Genomic DNA, 24,248 nt, shown 5'->3' on the forward strand with positions numbered 1-24,248 from the left:
CGGCGAAAAAACCAATGAAAATGCGATTCAAAAGTGGCAAAAAACAAAAAAAAATACAAAAAAAAAACAACAAAAGGGTGACAGTAGACACCAAAACAACGACAAAAATCCAAAAAAGACAACAAACAGAACGATAAAAACGATTAAAATTGCCAACAAAAGGAATAAAATATCAAAAAGACAACTAAAAGAAAACCCGACGAAAAGTTGATAAATTTGATTAATCTTCTTAATGCTAATTGATCACACGTATCACTTGTTTTACCCCAGGCGCTTGAACATAAAAGACATAAATGTTTTTGGAGATCAATAAATAAATAAAAGACGATAAAAAAATACGAAGAAAACGCGACAAATAAAAGACAAACAATCGACAAATGCATGATGAAAAGGCAATGGTTATATGACGAAGTAAACAGCAAAAACACACCAAAACAACGAAAAAACACAAAAAAGCACCGGAATCAAGCACCGGCAAAGGCAGTGAAAAGAAGCAAGAAGATGACGAATAAACTGTCCAAAACTGTGTGTTTCCGAACCAGTAATGCGACGATCAAGTAAAAAAATGACAAAACCGGCAGAGACGCCGAAAAAAACAGCGGAAACCAGAATAACTAGAAAAAATTAAGAATAGACAACGATAAATACGATGGAGACACGACGAAAGAGGAACAGACAACGACGAAAACAACGAAGGGGCAACGACAAAAGAGCACCGCTGTAACGGCGAAGGAAATCTAAAAGACTAAAAACCAACACATGACGGAGAAACGATGAAAAAATGAAAATATGAAGAAAAGACACCGAAGAGACGGCCAACAAATCGAAAATACGATGGAATAACAAGAAGAAAAAAAAACGTTAGAAACAAACGATAGCAAAAAATTAATAGGCGACGAAAATGTGACGGAAATACAAAAAAATACGACGAAAAAGCTATGAAGAGACGACAGCATCATGGGGAAACGACAACAAAAATACGAAGCAAAAACGACAAAAAAAAACAACGAAGAAAGTCGTTAAAAAAAGGAAAAATAAGGACGAGACGACATAAAAACGATGAAAAAAAATGCGCCAAACGAAGGATGCAAAGACGATGAAAAACGAGCTAAACAACAGAAAAATGACAAAAACAATTAAAATAAAAGATAGACTATGAAATCTTGACTAAAACGGGACAAGATCACGAAAAGGTGATGAAAATCTAAAACAGACGAAAATATGACAGAAACAATAAACGTTAAAGAAAAGCGAAACAAACCGAAAAAACAAGGAAAAGAACGCAAAAAGCGAAAATGCCCCAAAACGAAAGAGACGGTGAAAATGCAATGAGGAAACGACGAAATTGATGAAAAATGACGAAAATGAAAAAATCGCCAAAGAAAAGAAGTAAAAAAGCAAGGACAGATTCCCGAAAACAGCCAAAAGTAAACGACCATGCGATGAAAAATATGACAACAAGTCCATTCCATTCCATTGTTTGTGCAATCGTCTTCATTCGACTTTCGGTCCTTTTTCCATCGTCTTTCGAATCGTCTTTTGGTGATCTTCAGTCGTCTTTCGGTCGTCGTTCGATTGGTTTTCCGCTGACTTTCAGTCGTCTTTCATCGGTCTTTCAGTCGTCTGTTAGACGTCATTTTACCAACTACCAGTTCTCTTTTCGTCACCTTTCAGATTTCTTTTAGTCGACTTTTAGTCGTCTTTTCGTGGTATTCCAGTTGTCTTTCAAACGTCTTTTAGTTGTTTTTCAGTCTCCTTAAACCGTCTCTCCGTCGTCTTTCAGTCGTATTTCAATCATCGGTTAGCTGTCTTGCAGACATCATTCAACGTTCTCCAGTTAAGTTTCAGTCGACTTTCAGTCATCTGCCAATCGTTCTACGGCCATGTTTTCGGACATCTTTCAATCGTCTCTTTCAGTCATCATTCAGTCGTCTTTCTGTCGTCGTTCAGCCGTCTTTCAGTCATCTTTCAGCGGTGATCCAGTTGCCTTTCAGTCGTTTTTTGAGTCGCCCTTTAGTTGTCTTTTAGTAGTCAGTTTCAGCCATCTTTTATTTACCTTTCAGACCTCTTTCAATTTTCTTTTAATCACCTTTCACATTTCGTTCAGTCGGCTTTTGGTCATTTTTCAGTCGTCTTTCAGTTGTCTTTCAGTCGCCATTCAATCGTCTTGCAATCGTGTTTCAGTCGTTGTTCAGCCGTCTTTCAGTCACCTTTCGGCGGTATTTCAGCAGTTTTTCAAATTTCGTTCACTCGTCTTTTAGCCGTCTTTCAGTCGTCTTTCTGCGGTTTTTCAGTCGCCTTTCTGTTATTTTTCAGTCGTCTTTCAGTTATCTATCAATCGTCTTTCATCTGGCTTTCAGTCGTCTTTCAGTCATCTTTCGGTCGTCTTTCATTCGGCTCTCATCCAACTTTTTATGGTCTATAAGCCATTTTTCAGTCATCAATCAGTCGTCTTTCAGGTGTATTTTAGTCGTTTTTCAGCCGTCGTTCAGTCGTGTTTCACCCGTCTTTCAGTCCTTTTTCAGTCATTTTTCAGCCGTCTTTTAATGGTTTTTTTACGCGTCCTTCAGTTGTCTTTCAACCGTTTTTTCAATAACCTTTTACCGGTCCTTTAGTTGTTTTTCAGCCGTCTTTCAGTTGTTTTTGAGTCGTCTTTCAGCCGTTTTTAAATCGCTTTCTGTCGTCTTCCAGATGCCTTTCAGTCATCTTTCAGTTGTCTTTCAGTCGTCTTTCAGTCATCTTTCAGTTGTCTTTCTGTCCTCTTTCATTCGTCTTCAGTCATCTTTCAGTTTTCCTTCAATCCTCTTTTAGTCTTCTCAGCCTTCTTCTGTCCTCTTTCCGCGGTCTTTCAATTATCTTTCAATCGTATTTCTGTCGTTTTTCAGTTCGTCCGTCGTTCAGGCTTTTTTACGCAAATTTACGCGGTTTTTATGCTTATGGAATTTACGCCGATTTTTTTAACGCAAATTTGGGAATTGACTTAATTGTTACGAAAATTCCGAAATTTCTTCTCCACTCTTCTTCATCCTCTGCGTCTCCAACGTCGTTCAGGTCTTCATCGTTAAGTTCGTCCTCGTCGTCGTCATTTTCCTCGCACTCGTCTATTTCTTCATCCTCATCTTTATCATCGTCTCTTTCCCAATCGTCTTTATCATTGTCCTCACTATCTTCATAGTCCTCGCCCTCATCATTGTCCTTGTCTTTGTCCTCATCGTCATCGTTGTTCTTATCCTTATCATCGTCCTCGTTTTCGTCGTTTGCTTCGTCTACATCGTTGTTCTCGCCCTTACCGTCCGTGGTTGTCGTCTTCGTCCCAGTCTTCATGGTTGTCCTCGTTCTCGTGTTCGTCTTCACCCTCGTCGCCGTCCTTTTAATTTTTTTCGCCATCGTCCCCCTCCTCGCCATTGTCCTCGTTTTTATCGTTGTCATCATCGTCGATCTTATACAATCGTCTATCAGTCGTTTTTCAACCGTCTTTCAGTCGTCGTTCAATCATTTCCCAATCTCCTTTCAGTCGTCTTTCAATCGCCTTTAAGTCTTCATTCATCTGTCTTTTAGTTGTCTTTCAGTTATTTTTTAACCGTTTTTCAGTCGCCTTTCAGTCTTCTTCCAAACGTTTTTTGATAGTTTTTCAATCGTATCGCAGTCCAATCAAATCGGTTTTCAATAGTGTACTTTATCCTGTCAGTTCTGTTATTATATTAACTAAATTATATTATAAGCGATTGAAAAACGACCCATTTAATACACCCATTAAAAGGCGGACGATGGTAGGGATGAGTACGGTGATGACGACGACATCAACGTAACATTAATATCAACGCCATTCTCGAGAGTGCCAAAACAGCTCCAGAAACATGCAATGGAGCAATCTTGCGGCCCACTTAACGATAAAAGGAAAAGGTTAAGTGGAGCAGGCCAAAAGCGGTCTCAAGAGACTAATCGATAGTGGGTACAGCCGGCAGGAGGCATTCCGAATGGCTCAAACCCCACCAGAACAATCCGACGTAGCCAAACGTCCCAGGAATTCCGACTTAAATGGGTCAAACACTAGTGGCAATCCTCGTCCACAAAAAATACGACGTCAGAATTGAAAAGCTAACATTCCTTCAGCATCCACTTCTGTACAATAACCGAGATGTTGTTAGTGGTGTAAAGTTAGGTATTCTTCCAAGAAGCTATCCAAACATAGAACTCACCACACAACAATTAATAGCTACGCAAAATGAAATTTTGATTAGAGTAGAAAAGCAAAGAAAAGATACTCTAAAACCTAAGTTTGGACACTGTGCGTTCAAATCGGCTTTTCGTCTGTTCTGCTGAAAATAATGGAAAAAATACTTGATGAGCATATAAAATCATCATATTTAGTTAAAAACCCTCTGAGCAAATATCAATTTGCATATCTAGAAGGTATATCTTCAGTAACAGCATTACATACGGTTGTAAGGAAACTAGAAAAGTCATTTGAAGCGAAAGAAATATCACTAGCAGCCTTCCTAGATATAGAAGGCGCATTTGATAACTCATCCCATAGTTCAATGATTGCGGCTATGATGAAACGTGGTTTCGATGTATCCGATGTATTGTGGTCTTTAATAGTTGATGATCTTCTTCAACAGTTGACAGCCTTAGGCTTCGAAATAATTGGCTTCGCAGATGATATAGTCGTAATTGTTCGTGGGAAATTTGATTCTATCATCGCTGACCGAATGCAAACTGCTTTGAATTTTATTTCATCATGGTGAGCTAGGCAGGGCCTCAACATTAATGCCAATAAAACTACTATCATACCATTTAGGAGAAGGAAAAAAGTTACACTGAGTAACATAAGTTTGAAAGGAACAGTCTTGAAACTTTCAGACACTGTCAAATACCTTGGAGTATTTCTTGACAGAAAACTCAATTGGAATACACATCTAGAGCAAGCTGTAAACAAAGCTACAAATGCTCTATGGATATGTAAAAGAACTTTTGGTAAGCAATGGGGACTGAAACCGAAGTTGATCCAGTGGATCTATTCGGCTATTGTGAAACCCAGGATTACCTATGCCTCGTTGGTCTGGTGGCCAAAAACAAAAGAGAAAGCTTCTCAGAAAAAGCTAGAAAGACTTCAAAGGCTAGCCACTCTCTCAATAACAGGTGCAATGAGAAGTACACCGTCGAAGGCATTGGATGCTTTACTTTATATGCTTCCACTGCATCAGTTCATACACTTATAAGCTGAAAAGAGTGCTCTGAGGATCAAAAGATCTATGAACCTCTTTGATGGTGATCTAACAGGTCATCTCAGGATTCTAAAGACTATTAGTATTAATCCTCTGGTAATCAATAATGAAGACTGGAGGGCGAAAAAATACAACTTTGACCGAATTTTTCGTGTATTCGAGCCTAGGCGTGATTCCTGGGAAGATGGTAGTTCCGATCTTCGCCAAGGCTCGACTGTTTTTTACACAGATGGTTCAAAAATGGACAACCAAGTGGGAGCAGGAGTAACTGGCCCAGGAATAGACATGTCAATTTCAATGGGTAGATGGCCAACTGTATTCCAAGCTGAAATTCAAGCAATTCTAGAGTGTTCTACTGTGAAACTATAGACATTCAAATATATGCATCATGTCCGATAGTCAAGCAGCTCTAAATGCTTTAAAGTCGGCGACATGCACATCAAAACACGTCTGGGAATGTATTCAATCACTCCAAAAATTGTCTTGCCGTAACCAAGTCAACTTATATTCGGTCCCAGGTCACTATGGAATTGATGGAAATGAGAGGGCTTATGCGCTTGCAAGACTCGGATCTTCTCATTAATTTATAGGACCTGAGCTCTTTTGCGGCCTACCTGCTTCTGCCTTAAAAATGGAGCTGAAGGCATGGGAATGTACGAAAGTGGAATCAAATTGGAATAACACTTTCAATGCTAGGCAATCGAAACGGTTTATCTCTCCAAACATTTCTATGACTCGCAAAATACTGGAGCTTTCAAAGAAAAATCTAAGCATCTATACTGGTCTAATAACAGTACATTGTCCGAGCCGCTATCATCTGAAGCTAATGAGAAAACTTCAAGATGATATATGTCGCTTATGTAGCATAGAAAAAGAAGACTCGGAACACCTGTTATGCCGATGTCCGGCAATTTTTAATAAAAGATTAAGGTTCTTCGACAGATGGTTATTAGAACCCTTTGATATTTGGAGAACAAGTCCCAGTACGGTAGTGCACTTCATCCGTAATGTATCACCGGACTGGACAAATGCTATTAGTCAAACAATGACGGTCGCGTCTAGTAGTGGTGCGTCATCTTGACAACATAGCTATAGTAAAATGGGGAATACATCACAATAGATCAAACAAATGGTCGCAGTGATAAAAATACCCAACATGGAGGAAAAAAAATACACTGAAATCGCTTTTCATGTGACTTTTTAAGTTAACTTCGAAGTTTGCGCATTTTTTCACGTAAATTTTGAAATGTGCGCGTTTCTTTTAAACAAATTTAAAAAAATTACGCAACTTTTTGCGCCAATTTTGGATTTTACATGACCTTTTCACGCAAATTTACGCGGATTCACGCTAATTTTGGAATTTGCACAGCTTTTGTTAGGCAAACTTTAGAACTCACTCGGTTATTCCTCGCAAATTTTAGAATTCGCGTAACTTACACAAATTTCGGAGTTTATGTGGGTGTCGAAATTCGTTTATCGTCATTCTAATCGTCGTCATCGTCCTAGTACCCGTCGTTGTCCTTGTCATCGTCCTCGTCGTCGTTATCGTCTGCATTTTCGTCCTCTCCCACATCGTCGTCCTCGTCCACATTCTTGTCGCCGTCTTTCTTCTCGCCTTCAACGTCGTTCTCGTCCTCATTCAGATCTTGATATTTGATCATTCATGGGTGCTCCTGAGGTTTGTTTTTAAAACTTAATGCTAAACAATCGTGTTTTTCTCAAATATTTTTATATCCTATTCCGAAGATTCTCTTAGCGTTCCTCCAATATTCAATCTCCTAAAATGCTTATTCAGTCTTATGGTGTTCAACCTTTAGAAACCTCGCAAATACCATACGTACCTTAAAACTGACGCCCTCCTTCGTCGGCAAATGGCAGAAAACGGACTCCGGAACGGGCAGCAGAACGGACAGCGATTGCCGCGAGCCGACGACCCTCGGCACCGGCATAGCCTTGGAATCCCGCTGAATGTTACTGCGAACCAGCGTAAAATTCACCGTCGCCAAATCGCCGACGGCAACGCTCATATCGCCCCACATGTCCGTCTCGCTGCCGTACAGCGAAAGCAGTCCCTCGAAGTACGCCAGCGGGCCCAAATTGCACAACAAGCTGATATAGTTTTCCGTTACATTTTGACCCCACAGTTTAGCCATCAGGGCGGAAACCAGCGCCGTCAAAGCTTGCGAGAAGCAAACATCTCGCCGGTACATGACGGCCAGTACGGTGGAGTTCTTTTTCATGTCCTGCTGTAGCCGCTGCACGGAGTGCATAAGTCGTGCCGTTTTCAGCAACCCATCCATGGCCTGTCGCAGTTTCTTCATCGATGGCCGCAGCTCGGAAGCCCAGTCGGTGGTTAACGACAGATCCAACCCGTCCGTGAATTTGTTGCCCTTCTTAACCTTCCGAGTAACCTCTCCGACGGCCTGCGTTAGCGCCAGGTTCAGATCTTTACTGCACAGGGGAGGCTTGCCCGACGGTCCCGGAAGCAAATCCTTCGGCAGAACGTTACTCAACGAAACGGACATCGCCGCCGGCGCGGGTTCGTGAATTTCCAATCCTTCGGCAGCGTACGGCAACGAAAGGGGCTGGCTCGTTACGACATCCGGCGGCATCGCCGCGAACGGCGGTACAGTCCGAGAGGATTTAATAGACGAACCACAGGACTTCGGTTGCCTCAAGCGAACCGCCGGACTGCCACACCGTCCACAGAGAAACTTGACCTTACTGACCAAACACATAACACTGGCTTCGATATTCAACTGAGTCAGATCCAGCGGCTCGGGCTCCTCCGTCGGTCGGTAGTAATTAGCCGACGGACTGGAGCTCATCACCTTCGTGTCCAGAAAAGCTCCATTATGGCCTAGAACGATGGCAGTGTTCTCGATTAGATAGCCATTCTCGTCGTACACATTCGAGAGTAGCTCATTTTTGTTCTCCAGCAGCTGGTTGGCGGAAAGTGCCAACCGAGAACCTGTATCCTGCAGAGCTTCTTCGCCTTTTTCCACCTCCGGTGATTTAACCGAACAATCCGGAGTGGAAGTTGTCACCTCGCCATTCACATCGAAATGAGTTTCGCTGAACCTTAAATCCTCCGAAGCCGTCGACGCTTCGGCGGTCGGTGTTGCTTTCTTCGAGACGGGTTGCTCCGTCGGCAGATAGCAAGCTGCCGGCAGCGAGCAGGACATCAGATACTCCTTCGATTTGCTTTTGCTCATCTGATTGAAGGTGCTCTGGATGGTGGCGATGGCACTGATGTCGACCGAAGAGGGCGACTTCGTTTTTGTGCTGCTTCCGAAAGCTCCCAGCACACCGGACTTGCTGGTTCTTACCTGAGGCCAAAGATCCGGCGCCGGACCCATCGGAGTGGAAAAGTCCTCCAGTTCGGGACTTTTCAAATCCAGAGCGCCTAACTGTTGGGTTATTTTCCGGAAAGGAGACATCGAAACCGAGCCGCCTGGGGCGGTACCATCTGCAGGCTGCGCCTGCTGTTCATCGATGATCCGATGCCGCTCGATGAAGCCGAAGGCTTCCTCCACCAGCGTCGGTTCCCAGATGTTGAGTAAAGCTCGCGTTTTGGTCATCATTTCATTGCACAACGGAAGCATCCCTTTGGGATTCTTTGACTTCGCCAGATACAGCAGCTGGGACATGATTTCGACAATCTCCTTCCGTAACTGTTTGATGGCCTGCACGGCATCGTTGGCCGCCGCTACCCGTTGTATACTCTAATAAAAATTAAAAATAAATTATTAAGCTTAAAATTTCAGAATCCAACGAAACGCACCCCATTATCTTTGGCACTGGCATCGTTAATTTGCTGCAACAGCTTCAGCAAGCCCCCGGTTTTGGACTTTCCGGCGTGGCGCGTGAACGCGCCCACCGTCGTGACGTCCAGCACGCCGGCCCGTTTCAGCGTATCGTTGTGAGCCCACATGCGCTGCAGATGCAGATTAACCGGAGCAAACTCCAACGTTTCGTCCTTCTTCTTGCAGCTCGCCTTGAAGCACTTGCCCTGCTGTTGCTGCTGGGCAAGAAACTGCTTCGCCTGGGAGTAATCTTTCAGCAACTTCAGGTGCTTATCGAGCAGCTCCATCTGGCGATGGCGCCACTCGCCGCCCAGTTCGCCCATACCGGAGATTTCCTGCAGCAGTTCCTTCTCGCGGTAGATCCAGATCGAGCTGTTGTGCCAGAATGAAATGAGATTTAGGAAAATAACACCAATTTTTCCACCGGAAAAGCTACTTACAGTAACTGCTGAGGGATTATGTAGCACAGTTGACTTTCGAGCATCAGCTCCTGTACGCTGATGTCCCCGCCCAGTCCCGAGTGCAGCCGGTAGGTGTGGATCTGAGGAAACGAAAGAGGATTATTTTAAGTTGATTTTTCCACTTATTATTTTACAATATTTATGCTGCAAATTTCATGTTTAGGGTTAAACCAAACAGTTGGTATCACCTATGTAAAATCTAGAGATCATCGTATTCGCATTTGATACGCCTAGATATCCTACAAACCACAGTTGGGACAGGTGAGGAACGAACAAAAATAATTCAACCTTTTCAACCTTCTGTTATTGTAGATTATCTACGAATTGTTGATTTTCCCGCTACAGGTTTGTCGTTTTTTCTATGCTGAACAAGTTAAAATATTTATCGTTAATATAACATGTTTTGGCTGTATTTAATTTCGACGTCTAATTAGCAAATTTGGGGATTTGTGGAATATGACTACGATGAACTTCTCGAAGTGTAAATTTGACGGCAATATTGCGAGATACAAGTAGCAGCGAATGTTTCACCTTTCAGACCTTGGCATAGATCTGGCCAGTAGATTAACATTTCCGGAGTGTTCGTTCTAAAATCCCTAATGGATTTTATAATCCGTAACGTATTCGCTCGTTTTGTAGCAGAAGCTACAAGAAGTGGACTCATCATGCATGATGCTAATAGGGCCTTCTACAAATTACGTAACCAGTCAAGACCCCGCACTCGCATTCTCCAAGACATTAATTCTTCTGGTGACTCTCTACGGCTACGAAGCATGAAGCTTAAAAGAAACCATTCGGCGAGATCTTTGAGCTTAAGCATGTTCTAACAGCATAGAGGCGGGACGACTCTTGTCGTATCAAGAATCCCTCTCCAGTTTCCACTGTACTGGATCCTGGTTTATTCGTCGCCTATTCGTTAAGTATCTCGACGCACGCAAGTCGACTTCAACCTGGCCAAGCTATCTAGCACGTTGTGCCTCTCTATTCTTAATGATGATGAGGTTCTTGAAGAGAAGAGATTACACAGCGCTGCCGTCCGGCATTCTTGCAACGTGGCCAGCCCATCATAATCTCCTTATTTATACCAAACTTTTGCTAAGTTACGATGAGATTCACGGCAATATGAGTCACGAGCTACAGGCACTGCTTGGAAAGATTGGATTCCCATCGTACATCTGGCGAAAGTCGGTAGGCTACGATAAGTGTGCTGGACACGTCGTAAGGATGCCGGATGACTGCGACGAAAAGAGTTCTTTTCAACATTCCCACAGGGGGGCTCAACGTGCAAGATGGCTCGAGTAGGTCAAAAATGATTTGCGACTTCTGAGAGGACTGGAAAGTTGGCGACGAGTGACCCAAGATCGAGTTGAATGAAGACGACTGCTTGAAACATCACACGACCCGCCCCGGTTCTGGGTAGCTGCCGACGAAGACGACAGAGAAAAATATGAAAAACTCGCAATAAAAACAAGGAAAACGAGAAAACATTCGTAACAGCAGGGGAGGGAAGACAGGATGTAGAGAAAAAGAAAAAAAGAAAACGGTATTTCTCCCGAAAAGCGGAAAAACGAGGCAAAAAAGAAGAAACTGGACCGAAAAAGGGAAAAGGAAAAGAAGGAAACCTGATAATGAAAACGAGGAAAAAGAAAAAGAAAATGGGGATAAACTGAACAGAAAAGAAAAATGATTGTTACGAAAAGAAAATAGAAAAGGCGAAATAAAAAAGGGCAAAATGCGGTTACAGGAAAATTGAGATATGAGAGGACAAAAAGGGGAAAATGGAGAGAGAAAAACAAAAATGGAAGACAAACGGGATAAAGTAGGACTCAATAAGGGGAAGAACAGAACAGACGAAAATGAAAAAAACAGAAACGGAGCTAACGGGACAGAAAACAGAAGTCAACGGGGCATGAAAATAAAAAAAAAACACGCGTCAAAATGAGGAAAATGAAAATGAGATGGAAAATGAGGAAGAGCAAAATTTGAGCCGAAAAGAGCGTAAAACGGGACAGGAAAAAGGAAACATTAGGCAAGAAAAGGCAAAATGAGATTAGCTAAGAGGGAAAACGGGCCAATAAAGAGAAAACAAGAAAAGCCAAAAGGGAAAAGAAGAATAGTGGGAGCGAGAGAGAAAAAAACCGATAGAGAAAACGAGGAAAACGAGAAAAAGTAATCAAACAGGAAAAAAAGGAGAAATATGGGATCAAATGGGAGTGTTAAGAAAAAAAAAGGAATTGAGAAGCAGAATAAACGTACCAAAAAGATGGAAAACGGGGCATCGAAAGGAAGAAAAACGAAATAGATAAAGACGAAAAGCGACAAAATGAGTTAAAAACAAAAGGAAACAAGGGACTGAAAAACGAAAAACTGAGGCAATAAACGAAGGACAGAAAAAAGACAAAACGAGAAAAAAGAGGAACAATAAGAGGAAAAGAAAGTGAGTGCAAAAATCAAGAATACGGGACAAAACAGAGTGGAACAACAGGACTAGAAAACAGAAAAAAATCAGAAAAAAAGTAAAAAGATGTGACAGCGTAAGATGAAAAATGTCAATCCCGATTTCAAGTAAAACGTCGGGCCCATTTTCAAATTCAAGAATTCAATGTCCAATATCAAGGATTCAGACCTTTCAAGACTAATAGGATGTGCGATTTAAATCCCATTTTTAAATCTAATATCACAGACAAACAGACGAGAAACTCGCGACAATTCCATCGTCCAATCAAAAACCACTCAGTTTTTAAAAAAGCATGGTTCGCAACATGGCAACACCGTGGCGCGCGAGTGTTGCTTTGAGTTTTCAGTATAAAACCATTCAAATGTACAAAACCCTACAGCATAAAACCCTGCAAATGCAAGCTACTCCGCAACATGCATAACAAAGGGTGCTAGTGTGCAAGTAAAATGTGCAGGACGAAGGTTTTTACAGGATTTTCTTCTAAGTGTCATGTCAGTTCGTCAGTGCTAATATGTATAATACTAATTTCAAACCAAATTTAAACACTCACGCTTATTCTGCGAGTCATGTGACTCAATACGACAATTGTCGAGTCACCTAAGTGACAAGCCGTGTCACCTAGGTGACAATTGTCACTTGATTCGCGGCGACTCCAAAATAGTCACGTCACTCGCCTCGCAGAATAAGGGTGACTGATTTCAAATCCAATTTCTAGTACTAATTGAATTCCAATTTCAAGTTTAACTTCAATTGTAATTCGAGGTCTAATCTAAAATCCACTCCACTTTCACATCTAATTTCAATTCCAAGTCTTGCAAGTCTAATTCCAATTTCATTACTCATTACTCATTACTCATTAATACTGTCACAGCCACAATAAAGGATTCCTGGAAATAATTTAAATTATTTCTTAACATAGAAATATTTCAAACTATTTTCTTGTCAGTATTGACATTTGTAAAATATCCCAGATATATCACAAAAATCAAATCGGCCAGGCCAACTGTGAGGTATTGCCGCAAAGGCGATTCTGTGAAATGAATCTTGTGTGAATAATTTATTCATACATAAATACATTTCTGAATCAACAGGGGAGGAAGAAACGGGGACGTCTCGTACCAACCGTTTCTGTTCAATTGTTATTATTTAGTTTTAATGCTCGTTGGGAGTATTCAACTAGTAAAGATTAAATAATACTCCGGACCCTAGGGAATGAACTTATGGCATTTCGACCAAAAGCCAGGCTACGATAGGCCAAGGTTATAGCGCCTTAGTTCGCTCTCTGAAAAGAGACAAAACAAACGAGCAAGCAAACAAACCAATTCTTATTTCAAGTTACTAAAATTTATAACATTAAGTAATATTAGAATATAATAAAATTAAAAACCTTAAAAATGTAAAAGAATTTAATTCTACAATAATTTCAAATCGCCCAGGTGTGAATGGGTATAATGATAAAATAAAGAACAATCTCACCGGCATTTTCTATTTGTTTTCTTCTGTTCCAATGAGCAACGAAACAATATAGCAAATAGTACATGCTTTGGCTCTTCCAAAAGCGTCTAATTTTTGAACTCTTTACAATCCAGAATTGCCTTTTTCCGACGGTAATGAAAAACATGCAGACTTCTTCCTTGCTACCCTTCGACACATGACTAGGAATCTCACACACAGCACGACATATATATTATACTAGCTGACCCGACAAACTTCGTATTGCCACAAATTAACCTGTGTTGTACATAAATCATGAATCTCGGATGATCTTTGTCACAATCTCGAGTTTTGCAAGCCCCCCAGTGGGCGGCGCTTCCAACGACGGGTCACCGGCAACACTCGCGACCGTCTCGTCCTGAATGATCTAGTGTTACTATAGATAGTTTTTGTGGTCTTGTATTGACTAATGTTTTATGGAAGAGTCTCGAATTTCTCGAGTTCGATTAGTTTTTGAGTTTCGCAAAAATTTCTGTTTTATTTGTATGAGAGTCCATATCCCCCTACCACAGGGGTGAGAGGTCTCTAACTATCGTAAAATGAATTCAAGACTCCAAAATCTCCCACATGCCAAATTTGGTTCCATTTGCTTAATTAGTTCTCAAGTTGTAAGGAAATTTGAATTTCATTTGTATGGGAGCTCCCCTCTTAAAAGGGGAAGGGGTCGTAATTCACCATAGAAAAAATTTCTGCCATCTAAAACTCCCGCATGCCAAATTTGGTTCCATTTGATTGATTAGTTCTCGAGATAAGAGGAAATTTGCATTTCATTTGTATGGAAGCTCACCATCTTAAAGGGGAGATGGACCATAACACGCTTTCTAAAGAAGAGAGGGGTCTCAATTCACCATAGAAAAAAATCTTGCGTCCAAAACCACTTACATGTCAAATTTGATTCCATTTGGTTGATTAGTTCTCGAGTTATGAGGAAATTTGTTTTTCATTTGTATAGGAGCCCACCCCCTCTTAAAGTGGGGAAATCCATAGAAAATATTCTTGCCTACAAAAACACCCACATGATAAATTTGGTTCCATTTGCTTGATTAGTTCTAGAGTTATGAGGAAATTTGTATTTCGTTTGTATGAGAGCCCCCCCTCTTAAAAAGGTAAGGGGTCCTAATTCATCATAGAAAAAATGGTTGCATTCAAAAACACCCACATGCCAAATATGGTTCCATTTGCTTGATTAGTTCTCGAATTATGAGGAAATTTGTATTTTATTTGTGTAGAAGCACCCCCTCTTAAAGTTGTGAGGGGTCCTAATTCACCATAGAAAATATTCTTGCCCTCGAAAACTTTCACATGCCAAATTTGGTTTCATTTGCTTGATTAGCTCTCGAGTTATGAGGAAATTTGTATTTCATTTGTACAGGAGCCCCCCCTCCTAAAGTGAGGAGGGTCCCAGTTCATCATAGAAAAAATTTTTGTCTATAAAAACACCCACGTGTCAAATTTGGTTCCATTTGCTTAATAAGTTCTCGAGTTATGAGGAAATTTGTATTTCGTTTGTATAGGAGCCCCCCCTCTTAAAGTGGGGAGGGGTTCTAATTCACCATAGAAAATATTCATGCCCTAGAAAACTTTCACATGCCAAATTTGGTTCCATTTGCTTGATTAATTCTCGAGTTATGAGGAAACTTGCATTTCATTTGTATCGGAGCCCCCCTTCTTAAAGTGGGGAGGCATCCTTATTTACCATAGAAAATATTCTTGCCCTCGAAAACTTTCACATGCCAAATTTTGTTCCATTTTCTTGATTAGTTCTTCAGTTATGAGGAAATTTGTATGGAAGCCCCCCAATTTAAAGAGGAGAGGAGTTATAATTCCCCTTATAAAGAGGGGAGGGGTCTCAATATACCATAGAATAAATTCTTGTCACCGGAAACACCCACATGCCAAATTTTGTTCTATTTGCTTGATTAGTTGTCGAGTTATGCAGAAATTTGTGTTTCATTTGTATGGGAGCCCCCCCTCTTAGTGGGGGGAGGGGTTTCTAACCATCACTAAAACCTTTCCTGGCCCCAAAAAACCTCTACATGCATATTTTCATGCCGATTGGTTCAGTTGGTTCAGGTTCAGTTCGATTCTATAAGGAACATACAGACAGACAGACAGAAAGCCTTCTTTATAGGTATAGATTGGCAAACAGTCTTTTTAGAAAATGGATTCGCGATGGAGGCCGTCCGTCTCCTGCTACTCTCAAAAAAAAAGAAACAAAAAAGAGAGAAATGAGACAGAAGGAAAAAAACGCAAAAAAGGAAAACCAGAAGGAAAACGTTACAAAAATCGGACAATAGAATAGAAATATAAAAAGAGGAAAAATGCGAGAGAAAAAGAATAAAATCCTGCATGAAAAAAGAGAACTGAAAAAAACGTGACAAATAAAAAGAAAACAAAGGAAAAGAAAAAAAATTGGAAAGAAATGAAGGGAAAACGAGGACACTTTACTGCAGTAAATGACGAAGAACGGAAGAGTGATGGACAAAAGAGCAAAAAATAGGGCAAAAAGGGAGCAACGAAAGCATAAAAAGAGGAAAAACGAGACAAAAAAGCGAATACAGAAAACAAGATAAATCAGCAGGAAAAATATGAAAAAAGGACTAAAAGAGACATAAAAGGACATAAAAGATGAGACAAAAAATTGTAAAATGAGACAGAAAAAAAATGAAAAATGGTAAAACGGAAAAAAGAAAAAAAACTAGAGAAAACGATAAAGAAAACCAAGAAAACAAGTAAGAAAATGAGGACTAATTGGACCAAACAGGAGAAAAAAGGGATTGAAAAGGCGGAAAAGAAAATAATAATAAAAGAGAATAGAAAAATGGAGAAAACGGAGACAAAGGATACAACGGAAAAGAAAAGCAGAACGTGGCAGAAAGGGATAAAATGTTGGACATAATAAGAACGGAACAGACACAATTGAAAAACGTGATAGAAAAGAAGTTAAAACCCGATTTAATCCACCTAGTGGTGAAAGGAACCTTTGTTATACGGTCTTACTTGCTATTTGAGATAGAAATCGACACGTCTTCGGAGTATAATTCATCTATTGGTTAACGTTACGTACTGCGTTGCTTTACATAAAATTTTTGAAAATTGAATAAGTTTGCAAAATGTGAACAAAATATGACCACTTATAAATTTTGATAGATCCTTTTTTCATGAAAGTGCTGAATAAAGATAAGTAAGTTGTTAATAATTTGAGTAAGTGCAAGTAAAAGTAAGTTGTAAGAGCAAATATTATTCTTTAACATTTATTTATTTATTTATTTATTTATTTATTTATTTATTTCAAAAAATCCATCTGACTGTTTGTCTTAATGAATAAAATAATTCTGGCTTCTATTGAAAACATTGACTAGTCGCTCTCGAAAGACATGAACTGGAACATTGAAGTCAAATAACTCAAACACTTCATTGAAACGTTGGCACATAATTCTGACAGGTTCATGAGCGCCAAATTGGCGGTTCCGCGGCTCTAGGTACAGAAAATTCCTTTGACGTAACTGCCTAACAGAAGCGTATATGTTCAACTGCTCCAGTAGCGAAGGACAGTCTACGTGGTTGGATAGAAGCTTCGCAGCGAAGACAGCTTGGGCAATTCGTCGTCTCAACTCCAAAGGCTGAATACCAAGAAGTCGGCAGCGATCTTCGTATGATGGCAAGTTCAGCGGGTCACTCCAAGGCAAATGGCGAAGCGCGTAGCGGATAAATTTCTTCTGCACCATTTCTATTCTGTTGCACCAGTTAGCGTGAAATGGGCACCAAACAACAGAATTAGTTTCTAGGATCGATCTCACAAGAGAGCAATAGAGCGATTTAAGGCAGAGAGGATCACGAAACTCATCGGCAATTTTGAAAATAAATCCTAGCTGGCGGTTAGCTCTTGAGATGATACTTTCATAGTGGCTCCTGAATGTTAACTCATATACATTGCGTAGTAAAGGTCTAGTTTATAGATTTTTGAACTGTGCATAATTTCTTGTAATGCCTATTTGATTCACACCAATAAAGTTTTCCAGAATAAATTTCATCAATTTTTATTAACCTTCGGCTACTCACGCTGTTGTATTTTGTATAACACGTGTAGGTTTTTGAACGCCACATTGTTATAAAGTTACTATTCGTTGTGTAACTAACGTATATTCTTCAAAAAACTTGTTATGAGCAAAATGTCATAATTATTCAATGCATTAATACTTTAAATTGTTGGGAAAATAGATCAGCATAAACTGACATCACAGAAATGAAGCATCAGCATATGAGGTGTACCGAAATTGGCCCAACTGGAATTTTCTCTCGTTTCTCCATATGGAAAAATGGTGTCTATATGCATCAAAACAATCAGCAATAATGTAAAATGTTTAACATGTATCCGTTTGTTGGTAGTCGAGTAATTCGGGGTCAAAATTAGGGTATTTTTTATAATCTACAGTTCCTAAACAAGCAAACGTAGAGGTACCGTGACCGCACCTAATTCTGCGCATTTTTCTTTATACAAGTATTTTTTAGCATTGTGCATAACTATGATCATTGCATTATTTTTTTTATAAATGTCTGTTGAATATTACGCCATTATTCACAAACGGGCCATAATATTTGAGAGCGAAATAATTTAATATGAAACTGAAAGTATTGTTTATGGCAGAAAACATCGTCGTTAGCAGTAACGCTAAGACTATCTTTCTAGAAAATTAACAAATTTATGATCGAAATTCTTTGCAATAATCAAATTAGCCAGCATAATTAGAAAGAATAATTAGTTTTAGTCATGTTTTAGACAAAAAGAGTGATTGCATGCATTGCTTTCCTTAGAAAAATGCGATGCAATAATGCGCAGATTTAGGCACATATTTTTTATTCGTGTGCCAAATTCTGCGCAGTAATGTATCCTACAAAGAAATTACGAAAGAATACGCAACCGCACCCAAATGGCTGAGGTATAGAGGCATGAAAATTCAAGTAGAATCTTTAACTTGCATTGATTGGAATCCTGTGCTGTGTCTCGGGGTCTGAACCTACGAGCGCCAATTCATGAAACCATGTCTTCTATTTTTTTAATGTCCAACCTCATGGAGCTGTCAGAGAGTGGGGAAGTGGTTTCTATATGAAAACACAATTTTTAGTATTAATCTAAAGTGTAATGTTAAGTATGCAGAAACCCCGAATCAATTCGCCCTTAACATTATTGAGAATAAAATATTTAAAATGAGGCAATCAAAATGATAACAATATTCCTTTGCCACCCGAACAGCATAAGAAGGCCGGATGATGGATCTAATTATGGTAATGGCAAATGCCGGATTTTTTTTTGTGTGATTTCAGCGTATAAAGACATAAACAGTATGGCAGGAGTATTTATTTTCACTTTTTGGGTGCGCAGAATTAGGAGCAAACATGCGCAGAATTAGGAACATGGACAAGAAAGTGCGCAGAATTAGGCACCGTCGATAAGTTTACAAAACGAAAAATATACTCAATTGTTAGTCGACTTAGAATTCCTATATTTTTTACCAGATATTATAGATCGTAGCAATACACGTTGCTGCTATCTACGTTGTTAATTTAAATCTAGAATACTTAGAATAGCGGAAGAATCATAAAAATGTCTTAACTGCGCAGAATATGGTACGTTCACGGTCATCGCATGGCAGGAAACATCAAGCGTGATCCTAAGTCGTTCTGGTCTTATGTTTAAAATCGGAAACAACAGACTGGTGTCCCACATCGTGTTCGTTACAACGATATTGTAGACGCAGTTAGAGTCAGCAAACTTATTATCATCCTTTTTTCGAAGCGTGCAAAGTAATAACCGTCCAATTTGGTCTGAAGCGTATCTGAATAGTTTGCCGTTTTTCGATTTGAATGTGTCACTTTTCATCTTTACGCTAAGCGAAGTGATGTTGAAGCTGCAATCAATCAATGGATCCAAGGGCGTCGGACCTGACTACTTACCACCACTACTGTTTAAACACTGTGCTGAAACGCTAGCAATACCTGCGAGAATTATTTTTAACCGATCGATGGCTGAAAGAACGTTCTCCGATGTATGGAAGACTGCTGCTATAACGCCTATTCATAAGGCTGGCAGTTTGCAAGAAGTTACTAACTACCGTGCAATCTCAATTATGAGCTGCTTGCCAAAGATATTCGAAAGCCTCATCCACGACTCGCTGCACCCGAAGAATCACCGTATTATTTCTGAATGGCAGCATGGATTTGTTAAAAAACGATCGACAACTACGAACCTGATGACTTATGTTTCATCGCTGATATCTGCTCTTGATAAACGACAGCAAGTCGATGCCATTTATATCGATTTTGCGAAAGCCGCACAGTGCCGATACAGTGCCGCACGTTTTATTAGTAGCTAAATTGGAAAAAATGGGATTCCCTGTGAGGCTAACACGATGGTTATTTTCGTACCTCACTGAACATACTGCATATGTACGCATAGATGGAACAAATTCGATTCCATCGATTCGATCGATTCGATTCGACACCTTTCCAGATACAGGTGTGCCTCAAGGAAGCCACCTTGGCCCACTACTGTTTATTCTGTTTGTGAACGATTTGTGCTCTACCATACAATCTCCCAAATACATGTTTGCAGATGATCTTAAGTTCTTCCGGGTAGTAAAGTCGGCAGCTGGCTGCAGTGCAATTCAGGCAGACTAATGTCTAATGAATTAATATTCATTAATGGATTGGTGCTTGTCGAACGGGATGAATGTGAACGTGCAGAAATGTAATACAATCTCTTTCTGTAGAAAAAGACACGTTACTTTGTTCGACTATAAAATGTCAACAGTAAACATCAGTCGAGTGAATACGGTGAAAGATTTAGGCCTATATCTATTGGACACTAAATTGAGTTTCGCCCAACACATTGTGCAGCTTGTACCGCAAAAGCTTTTACTGTTTTAGGATTCATCAAAAGAAACACAAAGCAATTCGAAGATGCTTACTGCTGAAAGTCGTTGTATTGGGCACTTGTTCGCAGCGTACTCGAGTATGGTGTATTAGTGTGGGCTCCCTACCAGGCTCTGCAAATCAATCGCATCGAACGAATCCAACGCCACTTTATTCGATACGCCCTACGATTGCTGCACTGGCGTGATCCAATCCGTCTACCTCATTACGAAAACAGATGCGCGCTTCTCCACTTGCCCACGCTAACAAGTAGGAGGATACTGCTACAACGGCTTTTTGTATTTGATCTTCTGGATAACAATATTGATTGCTCCGACTAGTTCAGCCAAGTTCGTTTCAACGTGCCTCCAAGGTTTACCCGACGGACTAATTTCCTGAAGCTTCCAGTGTACCATTCTACCTACATATGGCCGAAACAAACCATTTGATATGTGTTGTTTGAAATTTCGAAAATGTATCTGAGTGCTTTGACTTTAACATAAGTAAAACAATTTTTAAGCGTAGATTGAGTAGTAGGAACGGTTTGTACGAATAATTCGAAGACTTGTAAATAAATAAATAAATAAATAAATAAAAAGAACAAGAGAAACAAAAAGGGAAAAGAAAAATTGCGTGGTAAAAAGAAAACCGATAGAGGAAAACAGAAAAGAGATCGAACGGGATATAAAAGGCGAAAAATGGGACAGAAAAGAAAAAAAAACAATAAAACGGATTAAAGAAAAGGTAAAACAGAAGAGAAAAAGACGAATAACGAGAAGCCAAAAACACAAAAAGGGAGCCAAAAACACAACCCAAGTAACAGAAAAGTAACGAAAAACGAGAATGAAACGAGAAAAAAAGGCGTCAGAAAAAAAACGAAAAAAGGGAAAGAACAAAAAAATGAGTGAAAAACATGAGGAAAAACCGGACACAAATTAGGAAGATATCAGGCAGGAAACGAAGAAAAACGGAACACTTAAACAGGAAACACGAAACAGAAAAGAGGAAAACAAAGAAAGAACGAAACTGGAAGAGAAAAAAACAGAAGAAAAAAGTGGTAAAATGCGTGAGAGTAAGACGACAAATGTCAATTCTAATTTCAAGAAAATTTCGTGTCTAGTTTCGAGTCCATGTCCGGTTTGAAGTATGTAATACTTGAAATTCAAATTAGTTCAAATTCAAGTTCTAATTCAATGGCCTATGTCAAGTCCAATTTCAACTTTGATTTTAAATCCAATTGGCCCCGAAAATCTTGTGATGCGAACCTAATCGGCCGGTATTATTGTGATAAGTGATAATAGATTTGCTATCCTACGATTGCCGTCCGTTTTGTTAGGCCAAAATATTCTTCTGCTGAAAGGTCGAGTGCCACACCTTTCGTTTATGTCTGGGCACGCTAGTACTGATGGCTATCACTTTCTTTTGAATCAGTTCGAGGCCTCTGCCACTTGGTGCGACGAGAACCGCATACTAGTTAACTCGATGGGGTGCTGGATGGCTGAATAAAACTGGACGGCTGAATAAACCAAGACTGGATGGCTGAATAAACCAAGAATGAAACGCTGAATAAACCAAGACTGAATGACTGAAAAAACTAAGACTGGATGACTGAATAAACCAAGACTATGTAGCTAAATAAGCTAAGACTGCATAGCTGAATAAATTAAAAAATAAATAAATTAAATTAAGAAGCCATACAGGCTGAATAAACCAAGCATGGATTGCTGGCAGGGGGGGGGGGCTCTGTAGCCGCAAGGTTGCCGAGTCTGCTTTGACAAGCGAATGCTCATGGGTTCGAATCTTAGTAGTTAGGAGTAGACCCTTATGGTTAAATAAATGCACTGGTTATCTGCGCCAGGGATGGCTATAATTGGGGGCAACGCTGTCATGTGGAACGAGGTGGGTAAAGTAGAGAAAAGCATTGAAACAAGGGTACTCAATTACAGACAAGCGCGCATAAAATTCAGTGAGCATATCGCCCACTCAATAGCGATTATAGCCAAATGAATGCAGTGCACGTTATACAGCAAACACCCGGGCGATATCACAATAGATCAAACCATGCTGGTCGCAGTGATGAGTCCGTACATGAAAAAAAATGGATAGCTGGCTAAGCCAAGAATGCATGGCTGAATAAACCAAGACTGGATGGCTCAATAAAACAAGAATGAATGGCTAAATAGGCTAAGACAAGATAGCTGAGTTAATTAAGAATGGATAGCTGAATAAATCAAGAATGGATGGCTGAATAAACCAACCTGTTCTGCGTCAATTTATTCGATTCGCCATGCGAAAGTTGCCTTAGCGAAACCCGTTCCGTCTACCCAGCTATGAGCTTTGTTTATGGCAGATTGCCTGGACCACCGTTCGTTTGGACCACAACTAATTTTGTTTAACTGAATCGTACACCGCCTTGAAGTACAAAGACGAAGCTATAATGGTGGATTTGCAACTCCACAACTATGCAGATAGGGTACAAATATTCTGAACTGCGATCATAAATGTGATTGCATTTCTTCATGCCAAAAGGGCATTGAGTTCAAAAAACCACTGCGACAGTCTTAATGATCGTCCTCAACAGAGAATTAGCGATAATAAAAAAGCACGTCAATACTCACACTCGGATTGGTGAACAGCAGCGACACCTTGGATGGTGGCGGAATGAACAGCTTCACGCCCAGCTTCGGCGGTAGCGACTGCGAACGTCGATGTCCGATCGCATGCTGCTGTTGGTGCTGATAATGCGGCTGATGTTCGTGCACTTTGGCCGGTGAACGAGGCGTTCGTTTCTCCAAATCCGGCGCACAACTGGCAATCGTTATGAAGCCGGCATTCCCACCGCAGGGGCTCTGCGTACGCAGAGGAATCCTCAGCCGGGACGTGTCGGTTATGACACCGAGCGCCACCTCGGCCCACCCGATTGGGACCGCCGTTTGCGTAACCTTTTCCCGCACGTCATAGGCCGTAAAGCGAATCAGCGATTTCGCGTTCAGCCCATCGCCGGCGCGAAACGTTATCGTGCATATAAAGACGGGGTTCGAGCTTCGCTCGATCACTTCCGTGCGGCCGTATTTCACCCAACCGCTGGCGGCACGAGCGCTCGATGTGACCTGAACCACCACCGATGGGTTCGGTGGTTTGCCATTCCCGTCGCACAGCAAATTGTCGCACGAGATGGCCGACTCACAGATCGGAATTTCGGCCAGATCTGCGAAAGAAAGAAGTTCCAGTTTAGACATGAATTGTTTAAGCTGAACTGAAAGTCTACTGATAAACCGTGTTGATTGGTCGTGGTGGTTCATCTATAGTGGATTACAAAATTTTGCGGAGCAAAATAGGGACGTTCAGCAAAGTTGAGTGACAATGAAGCTTGAAAATGGAAATGGATTAGGTGGAGTACTCTATCATGGATTACGGGTGAAAATGAAAGAAACAAAACTGATAACAGCATCGCCAGTCACTGCTAAACTGCAGTGCCTGGCGTTGATTTATTGTTCTACAATCATAACTAAGAGAAAACTAAACAGCAATAAGAACACAAATGAAATGCTTTGGTCCCGCGGGAATACTTTGTTGTCTGGCACTACTCAATCAATCTAGGGTCTAAGCTACTTGTCTTACTATGCTAGGAAATCCACCACCTAAGTTAAACGTTTTTTAACGGTTAGAAACGAATCAAATCACCTATCTCTTTGCCGGTTTGCAGCCGCAGCATGTCCACGTCGACGTCGTGCACCAGGCCCCGTTTTTTGTCGATCTGCTCGCGCAGGAACTTCAGCTGAGCCCGCTTAACGTCGTAACCGGCCAGGCCGATGGCCTGGATCCATTCGAGCCGCTCCTGGTCGGTGTTGGCAGCGAACCGCTGCCTCAAGCCGTCTTCAAACTCTGC

General features: G+C 40.7%; 2 protein-coding genes across 4 annotated transcripts in view; one reads left to right on the plus strand and one right to left on the minus strand.

Moving 5' to 3' along the window:
- Nucleotides 1-24,248, plus strand: part of LOC128745358 (protein gone early) — a 337,621-nt gene that overhangs the window by 104,161 nt on the left and 209,212 nt on the right. The window lies entirely within an intron of this gene.
- LOC128745357 (inositol polyphosphate-4-phosphatase type I A) overlaps nucleotides 1-24,248 on the minus strand; it is a 29,847-nt gene that overhangs the window by 3,712 nt on the left and 1,887 nt on the right. For 2 of the 3 annotated variants that reach the window (XM_053842405.1, XM_053842404.1), the window contains 5 exons: nucleotides 24,044-24,244; nucleotides 22,978-23,567; nucleotides 9,475-9,575; nucleotides 9,013-9,406; nucleotides 7,070-8,953 (listed from right to left, as the gene is read on the minus strand). In XM_053842405.1, coding sequence (XP_053698380.1) covers nucleotides 7,070-8,953; nucleotides 9,013-9,406; nucleotides 9,475-9,575; nucleotides 22,978-23,567; nucleotides 24,044-24,244 — 3,170 coding nt within the window. The remainder of the gene's footprint in view (nucleotides 1-7,069; nucleotides 8,954-9,012; nucleotides 9,407-9,474; nucleotides 9,576-22,977; nucleotides 23,568-24,043; nucleotides 24,245-24,248) is intronic. The other variant, XM_053842406.1, reaches the window with a different exon arrangement.

The sequence above is a fragment of the Sabethes cyaneus genome, chromosome 1 (assembly GCF_943734655.1).
Source record: "Sabethes cyaneus chromosome 1, idSabCyanKW18_F2, whole genome shotgun sequence".
Taxonomy (NCBI): Eukaryota; Metazoa; Arthropoda; class Insecta; order Diptera; family Culicidae; genus Sabethes; species Sabethes cyaneus.